The sequence below is a fragment of the Rutilus rutilus genome (assembly GCF_951802725.1).
Source record: "Rutilus rutilus genome assembly, chromosome: 21".
Lineage (NCBI taxonomy): Eukaryota > Metazoa > Chordata > Actinopteri > Cypriniformes > Leuciscidae > Rutilus > Rutilus rutilus.
This window is the reverse complement of record NC_140226.1, coordinates 5,432,076-5,449,186: the sequence shown is the minus strand read 5'-3', so window position 1 is coordinate 5,449,186 and position 17,111 is coordinate 5,432,076. Positions and strand designations below refer to the sequence as shown.

Genomic DNA, 17,111 nt, shown 5'->3' with positions numbered 1-17,111 from the left:
AGATGTGCTTTGCTTGGCTGTAATCTGGGTTTCTAAAACTGGCTGTTTGTCAAGGCTGGGACAGAGTCGGACCAGCACTTCCACAGCTCTAGATCCAGAAGAGGGTTCCCTTCCTTCCCGTCCCCTTTCACTTCCTGTTTCACTGCTTCCTGTTGCGCAATATCGTTGACTCACTTCAGTAGGCGTTATGCAGCAATAAGCATCACCACCTCATTACATTGTCTTTTTTTCAGCAGATGGCATTCAGTTATATAGGCTATATATAATTTATTTTTTAAATCAAAAGATACTTTACGTTTTAGTTTGCATTGGAGTATTTTGTAGCACTTTAATTTACAGTGCCCTTCTTTATGGCCTTTTGTGTTGTTGTTGTTGTTGTTGTTCTTCTTCTTTTTTAAAATTGTGTCGTCTGTTTTAACTTTTCTGGATTTATGATTTAATACAAATTTATTATAATATCAAAAGTGGTGTATATATATTTTTTTTTTGGCAAACAAAGTGATGCACTACAGTGGTTTACTGTTTACACAGGAAAACTGTGGGTAACACTATTTTAAGGTGACGTGGTTACATGTTAGATAGACCTTATGCGCCAGAGAAACGAGGGCGCCGCCATCTTTAGAATATTGTCTTTTTTAACTTCCGGTTTTGCGGTCGATCTGTATATTTCTATGGCATTGCTGTCCAGGAGTAATTAGCTTTTGAAGTGGATTTACTTAATGTAAAGTTAACGAAAGTTATCATGAGGATTGTATTGTTTAAAGCAGATGTCTTAACAAATGTCGGTAGAACGGGAAGATTTTAAAACGAGACGTTCATTCATAAATACGCAAGATCGCTGTGAAAATAGAGACCGGAAGACAAAAGACCACGAGCGCAGCGCTGAAAAGGGGCGGGGCTACAGAAGGTCTATCGAAGTAACAGTAAATTATACAGAATTACAAGTAACCAGAGGCAGACAGAGTACACAGCTTCATTACTTGAGTAAAAGTACAGATACCCCTTGCTAAATTTTACTCAAGTACAAGTAAAAGTACTGCAGTCAGATGTCTACTTAAGTAAAAGTACTGTTTTTAAAAGTACTTGAGTATCAAGAGTACAAGAGTACATTTTCTAAATATTGCATTACTACTGCCACAGTGCTTACATTACACAGCAAACACTTGAAGCGAAAACTATCATTAAATTGTTCAGAAAATTGAAATAGTCTGGCGAGCTGGGGCCACGGGTTGGCACATTCCCGGGATGGACCTGCTGCGTCTTCATCCATTGTTTCGTCCATGGTTTCGTCTCTTATCTAAATCTGACCATGGAGGTGACTTTGGCGGAAAGCTGAAGGTGATTGCTGATAGGCTGTCCCAATCAGTGGCGCCTGCTCAATCCAATCACGTTTGAGAGGGAAACAACAAATTGAGGGTTTCCGAGGTTTTCTTTTTTCCTTTTTTTTTTTTTAGAAGAAGTAACGGGTACTCACAGTTATGGATAGAAATGTAGTGGAGTAAAGAGTACAATATTTGCCTCTCAAATGTACTTGAGTAAAGTCATGAGTACTCCCCAAAAATGATACTCGAGTAAAGTACAGATCCCTTAAAATTGTACTTAAGTACTGTACTCAAGTAAATGTACTCCGTTACTGTCCGGCTCTGCAAGTAACTAACCCTAAACCCTGACCGTTACTCTATAGTAAGTACATTAATTAATATTACTCAGTACTTATTTGAGTATGTACAATGTAAATAAAGTTCAGCTAAACTGTCACACCATTGGCTCAGTCAGTCGGTGTTGATCAAGCTGGTCTGGACGCTCAAATAAACACAGTGTTACTCTATTTGGAGAAATCAACCTTCTCAAATCAGTACTGTCTGATTGATTTTGATTTCTTATTATATCAGGCTTTATGTAATGATTTTTCCATCATTACATAAGCTGCAAGTGATGCCTGAAATTGCTTCCTTTTTTTACCAGCTTAAATGCATTTTTAGTTTTCATTCATAAGATGTCTGAGCGTGTTTGTTGCATTGAATGAGTCTCTCTCTCTCTCTCTCTCTCTCTCTCTCTCTCTCTCTCTCTCTCTCTCTCTCTCTCTCTCTCTCTCTCTCTCTCTCTCTCTCTCTCTCTCTCTCTCTCTCTCTCTCTCTCTCTCTCTCTCTCTCTCTCTCTCTCTCTCTCTCTCTCTCTCTCTCTCTCTGTAGGTCTTTTGTCTTCCTCTCCAGGTTCTATTTGTAGGAATTAATAAGTGTTTTCCGTTCCTGGAGAGATGATTTAAATAGCTCCTCTCTCAGCCCAGCGCCGCTCATCGGCTCGCTCCTCTCTTCAGCCCGTCTCCTCTCGCTCTCGCTCCTCCTGCTTTCATGTCTCGTCTCTGAGCCGCGTGACTGAGGCAGTGAGAGGCTTGTGTCTGGCAAGCGCTCAACTAATGCTCTTCTAGTGCACTAATGACCTCATTAACACAACAGGCTGAGAGAAGCCCCTCTGAATCAGTGCTCATTCAATCACGGACTGTTTAGTAAAGATTTGCTCATTCGTCAACTGAAAACAGCGCGTGTTGGTTCGCTGAATCAGTATTGGTTCATCAAAATGAGAATCGTTTAAAATCAAGAAATAAGCATTAGGCTGATGCAGCTTTAGCGATTTGTCGAAAAATGTCATCCTCCTTTTGTGTCCCTCAGAAAAACAGCGGTAATTTTGCTTTCGAGCTGCAGGAGTGGTGAGTAACACATCGGTAATGACTGGGGTGTGACGAGACACTTATCTCACCAAACGAGACACTTATTGGGTTCACGAGAACAAGACAAGACAAGATTTTCGCACAATATTTAACAGAAATCCTCAATGACAAAATGAATCACTGGAAAAATAGTCTGCAGGCGCATTTTGAAATGTTTTAACTAATAATCTTGTAATGAATGTCAATTCAGTTCTACTTTATGAGTATGAATTATCAAATGCATTGAAAGACAACAATATACAAGCTAGTGTTGTCACGATACCAAAAATTATTGTTTCGATACCGATACCAAGTCAAGAATTGCGATTTCAAACTTTTCCTGAAAAGGGAGAAACACTCTCAAATATCATTGCTGTGCTTTATTTTAAAACTGGGACAACATTCTAATCATAATACACACTAATAAATGAACATATGAACAGCAGATTAAACATTTGAACAAAATATGAAATATAAAAATATAAAAAATAAATTAGAGCAATGACATTCAAGGTAAAAAAATACATAAATTATCTCAGTTATCATAAGAAACATAAGAGTTACCGGTAATAACTTTATCTTGATTCTGAACTTTGAATAAAAATATGAACAGCAATTATATTAAAAAATGTTTAATATTGGTAACATATGATAAGCCTCATTGGTGATATATTTGACATATGGGGAGAGAGTTGTGGAAGGCCTATACTTCATGTTAAACATAAATATATAGCAGCAAAGACAACGTCGGCAGTGTTGACGGCAAAATAGGCTACAGAATATTTCGTTCTGTATTGAGAAGTGCAGTATTTTTTTATTACATTTACATCTGCATTTATGTCAAAACCTAGACTTTCAAACATCAAAATGTCATTTATTAATATGTATTCGTGTCAAAATGACATAGAAACATCTTTTCCTATTCTATTTTGCCTGGAAACGCTTCCAACACGCTTGCATGTCGCGTGAAAAATAGGCGTCGGTTGTATTTCTAGCATGCACGCGTTTTCCGCGCGGCTCGGGCGCGCGTGTCATGCAGGCAGTGTGCTAGCTCTAACCTGTTAACAAGGGAGCCGAAATAAAAATGGACACGCCACGCAGCCAGTGTGTCGCCGGCCTTACAAATCTGGAACGCGGTCATTCTTAGAAGTATCGATACTAATAAATTTAGGAATCGTGACGTTTTTAATTTCTGAGAATCGCGATACTTTTGAAGTATCGGTGCATCGTGCAACACTACTACAAGCACTGTAAAAGGTTTTGCCACAAACTCAACTGACTGGCTCTTGTATGATTTCACATGATTCTCTTTAGATCTTACTGTACATGATTTATGAGCTTCCAGATCTTCTGATTGAGGCTGTGTGCGACCACCTAATTCAACTCCTTTCCACAAATTAAACATAGAAATAAAAAAGTATAAATAACAAAAATAAACAAACAGAGACCAGAGCCACAACTACACAATCCAGAGATGTGTTAGGGCTGTGTATTGGCAAGAATCTGGCGATACGATACGTATCACGATACATGGGCCACGATTCAATATATTGTAATATATTTCGATACTGTGCATAAGGTGATATATTGGGATTGTTTTTTAAAGTAGGACTATAATTTTAGAAAAAGTAATATTTAAAAAAAGACATGATGTGCATAAAAGTCAAAGAAGTTTACTTTAGGTAAACAATTCAGTAAACAGAAAATCAAACTGGCAGTTTGGGATTGTGGTTCACCTGTTCTTAGGCCGGCGACACACTGCTGCGTGGCGTTTGCGTGGCGTTTTCAATGTCTTTGCACACCAGAAACGTGTCTGATGCGGCGCTGCTGCTGCTAGGTGACGTGATAAGCCTCATTGGTGATATATTCGACATATGGGGAGAGAGTTGTGGAAGGCCTATACTTCATGTTAAACATAAATATATAGCAGCAAAGACAACGGCAGTGTTGACGGCAAAATAGGCTACAGAATATTTCGTTCTGTATTGACAGGTGCAGTATTTGAAAATCGATAATATTTTTTTTAAATTACATTTATATTTGCATTTATGTCAAAACCTAGAGACTTTCAAACATCAAAATGACATTTATTAATATGTATTCGTGTCAAAATGACATATAAACATCTTTTCCTATTCTATTTTGCCTGGAAACGCTTCCAACACGCTTGCGTGTCGCGTGATAGGCGTCGGTTCTATTTCTAGCATGCACGCGTTTTCCGCGCGGCTCGAGCCGTGCGTGTCACGCAGGCAGTGTGCAAGCTCTAACCTGTTAACATGGGAACCGAAATAAAAACGGACACGCCACGCAGCCAGTGTCTCGCCGGCCTTAGTGAGCAAATTTTTATATGCTCAAGTAGGCCATAATAAAAGAAAATACATATAGCCCCTGTCACAATACATAACACATTATGTGCAATCAAATTCATGGTATTACCAGAGTATTTTTCCCAGACACAATTTACAAACTGCATGGTTCCTGTCGATATCGGTAGTGCGCCTCTTTACTCTGGAAACCAAAATGATTCCACACTTCAGCACGGAATGCAGCGGGAGCCGGTTCAGCCATAGCTACGTGGTTAACGTCTAGCAAAAATGTTAGGCGAGGACACTAGTGGTGCGTCTCAGCATAGCCATCTAGTGGTAGGGATTTAAACACAACATAAACGTAAACCACTGTCTTACCATGAATATTTTTGCACGTAAACGTAAAAAAAAAAAAAAAAAAAATTCGATATTGCGTTTTTGAAAATCGATACAGTATTGCAAAATAAAATATCGCGATACTCAAGTGTATCGATTTTTTTTTTTCTTACACCCCTATGTTTGGCATTGGGAGACGAGCATAATTTATATTGCACGTGTTTTAATATCGCACATAGGCTACAAAACGACAGTGGAATGTAATGTTCAAACATAGTCTGTTAATTTCACCCTCATTTTCCGTCATGGCAAAATCACGACAGCTTTTCACTCTGAAAAATCACATTTTAGTCTCGCGAGATCTCGTCACACCCCTACTAATGACAGGACTTTAGTTTTTGGCTGAAATATTTAAGGAGCTGTAACTAGCCAGAAAGTGTGAGAAAAGCCGTAACTGCCAAACAAAGTCTGAGCGAGCCGTAGATTAGGACACAAGTCTTCAGACAAAGAATTGAAGCCGATCTTAACGTTGTGAATACAGTTGCTCCTTGCTTAACATTTACTCGTAGCCCTATGTACAATACTCACAGTGTGAATTCAGTTCATATAAGCTGTGCTTGTGCATTTTTATCCCAACTTTCCCCTAAAGGGTTTTTCCTGGGTCAGAAATGGTCTTCGGTGGTGGTGTACGAACACGGTCATCCACACACACAGTGCTTTACCCATGTGACCCTGCGAGCCCAGTACTGATAGTGGACAGATGACTCCTAAATTTTTTTATATTCTTTATATTCTGTGTGGTATTTTTTATTTATTTTTTAAGTTGTTACCTTTTATGGGCATTTTTACCTTTTGTAAAGCCATTTTTAAACCTAATTAAATGTATGCATCACATTTTGTGTTGAATTCTTACATCAATAAAATTCTATTAAAATAATAAGACATAATAGGGCTGTTACCAATCAAATGAAATCAGTACAAAACTTATCTTTGCAGTGCAGAGGAAACACAGACGCTGCATCTGAAGTGGCATTTAGATGCTGTTACACAGACTGCAGCTCAGAGGGACATCAATGCATTTAACCTGCCGTTACAAATGCAGAAATAATGATTTGATCTTTTAAACATAAAACGTTGAATATTGATATTTTGAAATTATAAAAAAAATGAAAAGTTACTTTAAATGTGAAATTAAAACCTATTCATTCAAACGGCTGATTCATTCAGGAATGAAGGATTTGACTGTCTTAATGAGTGAGTCACTGAATCATTCATTCAAATGATTCGTTCGTTCTGTAACGAAACACCATCATGTGTTGCTGAGAGACTCAAAACTGTCCTGTGGCTTTTGTTTGAAACAACAAAAAGTAGTAGGCGAAGTAGAGAAAAAACAGGCAATATTGTGTCTAAAATGTAAGTCACTTAATATTAACCTTCTTGTTTATTGAACTGTTGTAAAATCAATATCACATTTGAAATCATGCTGATATTTGGAGACAAAAACGGCACTCTTCAAGTGACATTAACTATAATCTTAGTAATATTAAATAATACAATTATAATAGACATACAGAGGTATATTATCTTGAATATTGGGGGCATTCGAAATGCATTTTAGTAGAGTAGCTCACGCAGTGAAAGCGTGCTCTAAATGCGCTAGCGACTATATCATGTGTATGTGTGCAACTCTCAGATGTGATTTGTAGAATGAAGGACATACTGGATAATGTCAGTCACATCATTAAAACAACAATCACGATATTATCACAGACGGTCAACCCTACTAAGAATTTTTTTATTTTTAAAAATCTGTACATTTCTATGTAAAAAGCACTGAGTGACTGATTTGAAAAGTTAGTGATGAAATGAACAACAAAGTAACTCATTACTTGGGGAAAAAGTGGCAGATCTATTATTTTGCATTTACACTCCTAGTCTTAATGCACAGATCATTTGACATACAGTATCAGACTGTTTTGTTCCGTCCGTTGCTGTAGTTAACACTGTCAATCGGATTCAGTCGTGCATTTAAATACGTTTGTTAATCCAGAAACTTTGTCATGTGTAGTTAGCAGCAAAACACAGTTGGTTGTGAGTAACAGATGTGGCTTTTTAAACGAATCCATCAATTTAACGCCAGTTAAACATGAAATGTGTGAAAGTGATTGCTGTGCAGCTAAGCCTGCTCACATGACTCGGTTTACCTTGTGTTTCTGTTTCCCATAGACTCTTTTCACACACACTCACATTCTCTTATATTTCACCCCCTTGACATCCGACTCACTCTCCCACACACTCGTCAGAGAGACAGAAAGACACAGACAAGAGAATCATAAAGCAAGTAAATAGTGTAAAGCCTGTTCACACTGACAGCCGCTCGCAGGGCAAAGCAACCGGACGTCTGTCATGAACAAGAGTGTGAAGGAGCTTCAGTCAGCATCCAATTATGATATTTTGAGTTATTGTTATCAATGGGTTTGAGTCATGTAACCTTGTATGCTATTAAATTAGCTAATTATGCAAATCTGTTTTAAGCGTTTAAAGGGGTCATGAACTGCATTAGTTTTATTGTTTCCATGGGTGCACTTATAATGTTAGTATGATTTTTACTTTAAAAATTGTCATAATTTAGAAATAAATGGCATTTTTCCTTCCCTGATTTTAGCCTCTGATTTGAACGCTCTGTTTGAAGGGGCGTGTCCGTGTGAGACTTCAGTGTAAACGCTCACTGCTGTGATTGGCTGACAGCTTTGCATATGAAATAGCTAGTATTACATGTGGAACTCTCTCGAATACCAGTTTTAGCACGTTTTTACTATTACGCTCAATGTTTACTACTCGTGAAAAGTGATAATTATAGCATTACAATTAGATCTATGGCATTATATTTAGATGGTGGCATGAAAGGTTGCAGTGATGAGCATTGTAGCCGATCACAGACACGTTGAACGCATGAATGCAGTGATCTCGTCATTGCAACTCGATTTCTGCACACTAACGATTGCTTTCATCATAACTAACAGTGCAAACACGATGTAAATAAGAGATTTGTTGATTATAACGGGAGTTTTGGCCAGAACTCAGTCACTGATGAACTCACGCTGTGTGATTGACAGCTCCAGCGATTGTAAACGGAGCGTTCTTTGATCGCTTTCTATATATAATTCAATCTGTTGAAATAACTGATTATTTACACCCTACTAAGAGAAACGATGTGAAGTTGACCGTTTAGTCACTGGTTTGATTTACTGACCTACGTTGATCTTCTTCTGCAGAGGCGGCCTTTCACCCATCTATGACGTCATAAAGAGGCACGTTCCAGAACGAGTCGTTCGCTGGGCCTGGTAACAATAAAAGCTGATTTTGGACTAACAAGGAAGTTTTCAGTTCTGAAACTTTCAGGATATTCATATAATATGATGACCTCTTATATGTCAAAACCTCAAGGAAAATTTGATTTCTTAGTTCATGACCCCTTTAAGGTTTCTTCTCATTTAAGTACATGTTATTACTTCGAGAAAGCCAATGAAAGAAAAAGTTAAGTTAAAGTTAAAAACTGAACTTGTCTGCTGAAACTGAATCTCATTTATCTCCAGAGTGAGGAGCTGACTGACGAGACGATGGCGGACAATTTGGTTACAATGTGAAATGTAAAAGTGCCTATGTAAGGGATAATGTAGAGCGAGGCGGTTGTTATAGTGAATACAACCCCGACAGGCTGATCAGCGGAGGGGTCTTGAATCAGCCTGAAGGGGTTGTATTCGCTATAACAACCGCCTCGCTCTACATTATCCCGCTTATTACATGGCTACCTACCAAATAAATCAATAATTTGACACAAAATATTGATTTAAAAACGATTGTATTCCTTCCGCTAAAAAAAATAGTCCGTTCCGTCTCTACGTTTAGAGTCCTGCGTCCATAGCAACGCTCTGTTTTTCATGGCAATGGTGTGTTATACTTAGCAGCGGTCTGTTATCAAGAAATAATAATAATTGGTAATATTTTGGATTTAAACCCAGTGCTTTTAGGGAACCTACAAATTATTAGTTGTGTTTTTCATTAAGAATGACAATGAACCCACCATTCAATTGCCGTCCCCCAAAAATTGGCGCTAATTCGCTGCAAGGATATTCATAACGGTGTGTGTGCACTGGGCGTGGAGCGTTTTTAGTTCATTCCTATGGAAGCTCAAGTTTCATAAGAATTGATTGAAAACGCTCGCTCTGCTCCGCACCGTTATGAATGGCTGTGCGCATTTTACTTTCTCTTTCAAATCACCGCCCCTTCCCCAGTGATATCGGGATTACCGGTGTTGTCACACGTCGATTAACCGATGGGAAAATGTCCGCACCGTCACATCCCTAGTTGTGTTGTGTACCTAGTACCGGTGTTACTTAGTTTACACATACAATGGCTATTTTAAAAAACGGAGACATTTCCCTTCGTTTGTGCCTTTGTTTACACGCAAACGGAGAATTCGCCTCTGAAAACGATTCTTTCTAAAAACTCCGGCCAGAGTGGACATTTTGGAAAACTTCGTTTGCACGTTTGCATGTAAACTGAGAAGAACTGAGTTTTAGGCAGCGACGTCACAGAATGTGACTATTTTCGGGATTCTGATTGGCTAATGTGGGCTTGAGCTTCTCGTTACACTGCCACCTACAAGTTTGGCATGCTCTTGACGGCATATACATGGGCTCGCGTGCACGATGTTATTTTTGAAAACGAAGAGGGGTGAAATGTCCGTTTATGAAAATAGCCATCCACGTGTAAACGTAGCCTTAGTGTTCGGCCGTACACCCACTACATTACTTGCCCACCGCTGCGTCCATACAGCACGAGCTGCAGAGTCAGACGATGAGAGGAAGGAGCCATGACTGATGGCGGAGGATTTGATGTGCAACAGATCCTGACAAATATCTTGTCTTGTTAAATGTGCGGTCGCTCCCTATACACGGAGTACACGTGATCACGAAGCGGCATTCAAAAGCATAACCCCACACACAAAAAAATGGATTGAAACAGATTTTCCTGTTCTATACGATTTGTCTCTGCCTACATACAGGGATAATGTAAAGCTAGCCATTCATTACCATTGTGCTGACTGACTGCACATTATCCCTTATATAATGCATGGAAAACCGTATCAGAAATGGTCAGCATTCTGAAGGCGTTTGATTTATTCATTGATCTCAATTTTTTTTTTCATCCATTTCATTCCAAACCTCTATTTCTGACTCATTATGCATTACTGCCGCTGCTTTCCCCTGCAGAATCCTTTCTAGCAACAAGAAAACTGCTTATCTAGTTAGATAAGCCCATTTGAGGTCAAGTTTTCATTACACAGCCCACCAATAGCAACAGGAATTGACCATGACTAACAGTACGGTGACCTTGTGACCTCCACAGATAGAATCACTGTGGTTGTGAATGGAGCTTAAACACGGGTACAGAACGCTCCGAGATCACGAGGGAGAGAGGGATGTCAGTGTGATGAGGAGTGACAGAGATCTGCGGAGTGGTGTTTTTCATCATGTCTGCTTTCTTCTGCAGTGACAGAGCTTTGCCCGCGGCCTGCATTGCACAAACCATCTGACCCACATACAGACGAGCACAGAAAAGCTGCTGAAGTCGAAGCGTTACGCAGAGATTCTCTCTCCCTCGCCTCCTCTGCACTGCTTTCTTCTGGTGTTCTCACAGCTTCTGTCCTCTGAAAGTAGATGAACTCGTTGGCACTGGCCTGGCTGTTTGATGACACACACACACACACACACACACACACACACACACACTAATCTCTTCTGCTTATTAACATTTTTCCGTTTTCTTCTGCTACTCTGTATTTTCACATTGGGAGAGATTATTTGTCCAAGGACAAAAGGATTTTCTTTATCCAATGACAAAAACTCACTGACCAATTAGATACATCTTTCAGGAGCATCTGCTAAAAAGCGTCTTCTTTTCGGCTCTAAACACACTAGCGTTCAAAAGTTTACGGTCAGAAAGATTTCTTTTGTGTGTGTCTTTGAAATAAGTCTCTTCTGCTCACCTAGGCTGCATTTATTTGATCCAAAATACAGCAAAAATAGTAATATTGTGATTTATATTATTAGAATTTACAATAACTGTTTTCTAGTATGTGAATATATTGTAAACTGTAATTTATTCCTGTGATCAAAAGCTGTATTTTCAGCAGCATTACTCCAGTCGTCAGTGTCACATGATCCTTCAGAAATCACTCTAATATGATGATTTGATGCTCAATACACATTTCTGATCATTATCAACATTGAAAACAGTTGTGCTGCTTCATATTTTTGTGGAAACCTAATTATTTGATGAATAAATGTGTCAGCATTAATTTGCGGTAAAACATTTTGTAACACTTTGTAACGTTGTCTTTACCGGCTCACGGTTTCAGAGAAGGTCAACATCAATGAATATTGCGTTGCCTAATTATGCCAAACGATTGATTATTATATTCTGTTGATGACTCATTACAACTTCATGGTGTTGTTTACATTATATTGAGTGCATATTTTATCTCACTCATCTTTTCGGATGAGCAGCTGGAAGTAGTAAAGTACAAACATTACAAAATAAGAGTCCTGGTGTATTTAATCAGGCATGTTTATAATAAAAGTTTTTGTCCTGGTAGTAGTTGGTGTTTTGGTTACACAGTAAACCGTATGGGTTTGCCATCGCAGGAAGGAAAGACTAAGAACATAATTTGAATTATTCAATAGATTTTTACTAGTATCAGCACAACAATGTATTACATGCATATATTTGCACACACACAGTTTAAAGAAGGCCTATACATATTTACATAATATTTAAATACAGTTTGAAGCAGAAATGTGTAAATAATACATTTAATTACATTTTTATTTTTATTCTATTCTATTTGATACATTTTCAAGTTTTTTTCTAATGTGCTCCTAAATTGCTTAACTTCCTTGGGGAAAAAGAAAGTTAAACCTACTAATTAACTAACTATATACATACACACACACACACACACACACACACACACACAAAATCAGGAATAACACTTTCAGTTGGGAACCTGTGTGTGTCTGCATGAGTGAGTGTGTGTGTGTGTGTGTGTGTGTGGTGTTTGTTTCTATTGCTCACACATCACAGGCAAGCAGGGCTTGGCACTGGTGTCTTATGCTAATGTGCTATTGTGTTTTCCTCCTTGCAAGACAAGCTGTTACTTACTGCCTGTACGTGTGTGAGTGTGTGTGAGTGTGTACTCCTCCAGCTCATTCAAATGAGTGTCACGTTATGCTGTTGAAATCTGATCTTCTGTGGACTGTACAGGGAAATGAAGCTTCTCCCTGTTTCTCTGTTGCTCTTTGTAGAAGTTTCAGTGGCGTAGACTCTTCTGTGTGAGTCTGTCTGCAGTCTGGCTCTGATGTGACTCATCACTGCGTGTGTGTGTGTGTGCTGGTGCATTCACTGTTGACGCCGCACAGATCTTGTTTAATTTTGGTGTTAGCGAGAGAGAAATATTGTGTGTGTGATACGAAGGCATAGCAGTTTAAAATTCCTTGCTCCTATGCAGCTGCAAACCTCACTAGCACATCTCCTTTTGTTTTCAGAACACATGATTAATATTCAGTAGATATCGGCATAAAAAAATCTATCTATCTATATATATATATTGCTGATAATGACGTCAATGTCATCACTGTACTTTCACTGGCACTGGTATTGACTGCTGAAGGTTTGGCACTATGACTTTTTTTTTTTTTTTGCATGCTTTTTCCAATCATTTAGACATTTTTAGTTATTAATGGACTAGGTGTGAAGCTGATATGAGTCTGGCTCTGTGGGACTAGTCATCTGTGTGAACGTCTCTGTCTGTCTCTGTCTGCAGGAGGAGGCTGAGCGATGAATAAGCTACGGCAGAGCTTCCGGCGAAAGAAAGACGTTTACGTGCCCGAGTCCAGCCGGCCGCACCAGTGGCAGACAGACGAGGAGGCCGTGCGCGGGGGCAAATGCAGCTTCGCTGTGAAGGTAATGAACACACACACACACACACACACACACACACACACACACACACACACACACACACACACACACACACACACACACACACCTGTGCTCAACCACCTGCAGCTGTCAATCGTTTTCATGCTGTTCATGCTCGAGATTACTAGAGCTTTGAGACACTTGTTGTCTGCTGCTGTTCTGCTTGTCTGAACACACTCGTCTCTGAACTATTTTTGGAAAATAATATGCTGTGTTTCACACCATTTTTCAAAGCAAGTGTTCTTCTGTGCTCTTTACGGGTCACGTATGAAGAACCGTAGCTTTAAATATTTTCATGTAAAAACGTTCTACATTTTCTAAGACATTCGTTGACAATCTGTAAAAATAACAAGTAAAATTTACTAGGGCTGTCAATATTAATGCGTTAATGCATGCGATTAATTTTTTTCATTCAATTAATTTCATGTCATTCTTTGGCTAGCGTTACATTATACAGTATGATCATGCTCTTATTCATGTAAATGCTTTTAAACTATTCAAGCGCGATAAGGCACAAAAGAGAACGCAGTGCAGTACTGGCACACGTCTGTGAATCTCCTGTCTGTGTCACACACACACACACACACACACACACACACTCGTGTGCACGGAAAGTTGCTTCAGGCAGTGCTTGAACGACAAAAACCCTCAAAATTATGTTTTGTCGAGTATCCTCGCAAGCACAGTCTTAAATGTGTTAAATGACCGTAAAGAGTTGTGAGGAAATGTGTATCAGATGCGCGTGATGTGCGTCAGGGCTTAAAGTGACAGCAGCCTAATAAACCTGCTGCTGTCTGTCATTAATGTTAATCAAACAACAACTGAAAAGAGAAAATCACTCACTGCTCTTGATTGAATAACTTTTGTAGCTTTAATAAGGATTAATCTATATTTAAGTTTTACACATTTACCCACAATCCCACAGAGAGAGCAAACTGAAATCAAAGACGAGTGCATGTCTCCAGATTCTGACCGATTTTCCCTTTAGATGTGATTTTTCACCTCTGTTTTTAGGCTGGTTTATTATTGTACCATAAGGTCTCAGTAAATCGGTGGCCTCTGGCGGGAGTGTGTGTGTGTGTTCTGTTGTCATGTCCTAGTTTCACTATCATCATCTGAGCTCTTATTTCTCCACCTGCTGATCATAAATATACTCCATACAGCTCAGTGTGGGTGTGTGTAAATGTGTGTGTGTGAGTGTGTATAAAGCAGTGAGTCAGTGTTTTTTATGGCTTGTGCTTTTGTTCATTTGAGGTGCTTTTTCAGGAGAATGACATCCAGTGAATTGGTTGTTTAGGTGCATAAAATAACCGTTTCTAAAAATTCTCTTCTCCTCTGTTTTGGAGTCCTTCTTAAAGGAATAGTTCACCCAAAAATGAAAATGACCTGATTATTTACTCACCCGACAGGCCGTCCTAGATGTATATGACTTTCTTTCATCAGCCAAATAGAAATTAAGGTTTTGGAGGAAAACTAAAGATTTTTCTCCATCTAATGCCAGTGAACTGTGCTTAACGTCTACAGGACTTTCTTTGTAATTCTCGGGTTAGTTTATGATGAATTTGTGTAGTTTTGCACATCCTTGGCATTAATCAGTTCATATTGACGAATAGATCTGCGTTAAAAGCAGATGGAGGCAAAGCTGAGGGGAAACAGTCGCACAGTTCTGAGCTCATGCACAGATTAGCGGTGCATTTTTCTCAGTTTTACAAGCCACTGAAAATGTCAATGGAAATCTAATAAACAATAACCCCGGGATATGTGTGTTGTAAACCATTGAAAAGAATTCCATTAATTCTAAGTTAAAGGAATTTATAGAATAGAATCAATTAATTCGAAAAATTATAATATTATTCATAATATTATAATTTGCAACTGGAAAATGGAGCATATGTTTTAGGATATTATGATTTTGTGACATTTTTGTGATTAATCACATCACCCCTCTCACAGATATCTCATTCTCAATACTGTAGCGCAGCTGCTGTTTACAAATATACAGTACAATTTAAATAATATTTTATTATCATGTTTTGTGACGTCTGTTTGACGTATGACGTGGATATCTTTTAAATGTTTTTTTAAAAGCCACGTGCGGACTCTGCGTGGACCGGAGCAAGTTTCTGATACCTGGCTTATTAACACACATGTTTGAAAGTGTCTGATGATGACCCGTTCACATAAAGGTTTGGTTGTGTTGAGGACACACTTCTGACTGCCCGAGAACACGAGCTCTATGAATAACTGTGCCCATTTCCCAGCTAAATTACTGCTCTGTTCTTTTACAGGCAATGGAAAACGGCTGTTCTCGTGGTTATAGACAGCTGGTTTTCTCATTCGTCCTCAATAACTGGTTCAGAGTCATGTTGTAAGTAGGGATGTGCGCAACAACTAATTTCATTAACGTTTTTAGCGGAAATATTGCAACCGACTCGTCGACTTGTATAACTCCTATTACGTAATTCGTCATCACTACACGAAGACGAGTCCATACTCCCCAGTAGCGCCACTGGTATTGCCGAGTGGCTCGTTCCCTGTATGCTGTAGCAGAGGTTGTAGAAAGGCCCGTGCGATGGCCCGTGCGTCATCACTACGTTTGGTCCTGGCTTTTGTTCACACATAGTGCTTTTCTCTGCACTCAAAGCGCTTTGAGGGGGAATCTCCTCAACCACCACCAATGTGCAGCATCACCTGGATGATGCGACGGCAGCCATATTGTGCCAGAACACCCACCACACACCAGCTTACTGGTGGAGAGGAGACAGAGTGATGAAGCCAATCAGTATATGGGGATGATTAGGAGGCCATGATGGACAGAGGCCACTGGGCAAATTTGGCCAGGATGCCGGGGTAACACCCCTAAAGACATCCTGGGATTTTTTGTGACCACAGAGAGTCAGGACCTCGGTTTAACGTCTCATCCGAAGGACGGAAAATAGATACATTCCTCACATAACGATCATTGTAGATTAAACTTGAGCATTCACTTAAGCAACGTTGGCCATTATATTCATATTTATATCAATCAAATCAAATCAAATGTATTTGTATAGCGCTTTTCACAATACACATTGTTTCAAAGCAGCTTTACAAAAAGTGCATTTCAGAAATGTACATAGAAAAATAAAGTTAGTTAATCATGTATTAATTTAGGGCATAACATCGCTGGCGTCGAGTCGTCTCTTCACAGGCGTCTCTTCACAAGCGTCCAGCCGTCGAGTCGTCTCTTCACAATAGCCAATAGTCAATATAGTTATATATAGTAGTCAATATAGCCTAAGTTCAAACCCAATAGCCTATTATAAACAGATTTCCTCAACCACTTGCGTGTCCGGGTTTAAATGCCCTTCTCCTGTACGAAGAGTTTCTGTACACTTATCGACGGCAAAATCACACAAAAAAAAAGAAGCTTGTTGTGTACTGACAACTACATTTAACCATATTCTCTTTGTTAGGATGCTGATATAACAACTGTTCAAGTAAGTTTCATTCATAATATTTCTCCTTTAATCTGACATAATCTGACATCAAAACAATGTATTGTCCCTCATAACCGATAGTATACCAAGCTTATAAGCAAGCTTAATACTAGTTTGACATGACAGAAGAAAACGGAAAGGTTTTGTGTAGGCTTTTGAAATACTCCCTCACCTCGCTGATCTCCCGAGTGAAAACCAACGCGTACAAAACCTGAGGTACAATGAAATGTATTTGTT

General features: G+C 39.1%; 1 protein-coding gene across 3 annotated transcripts in view; it reads left to right on the top strand.

Moving 5' to 3' along the window:
- numb (NUMB endocytic adaptor protein) overlaps nt 1–17,111 on the top strand; it is a 78,615-nt gene that overhangs the window by 21,191 nt on the left and 40,313 nt on the right. For all 3 annotated transcript variants that reach the window (XM_084393185.1, XM_084393186.1, XM_084393184.1), the window contains exon 2: nt 13,238–13,377. In XM_084393185.1, the coding sequence (XP_084249311.1) occupies nt 13,252–13,377 (126 nt within the window). In that variant the 5' untranslated portion in view covers nt 13,238–13,251. The remainder of the gene's footprint in view (nt 1–13,237; nt 13,378–17,111) is intronic.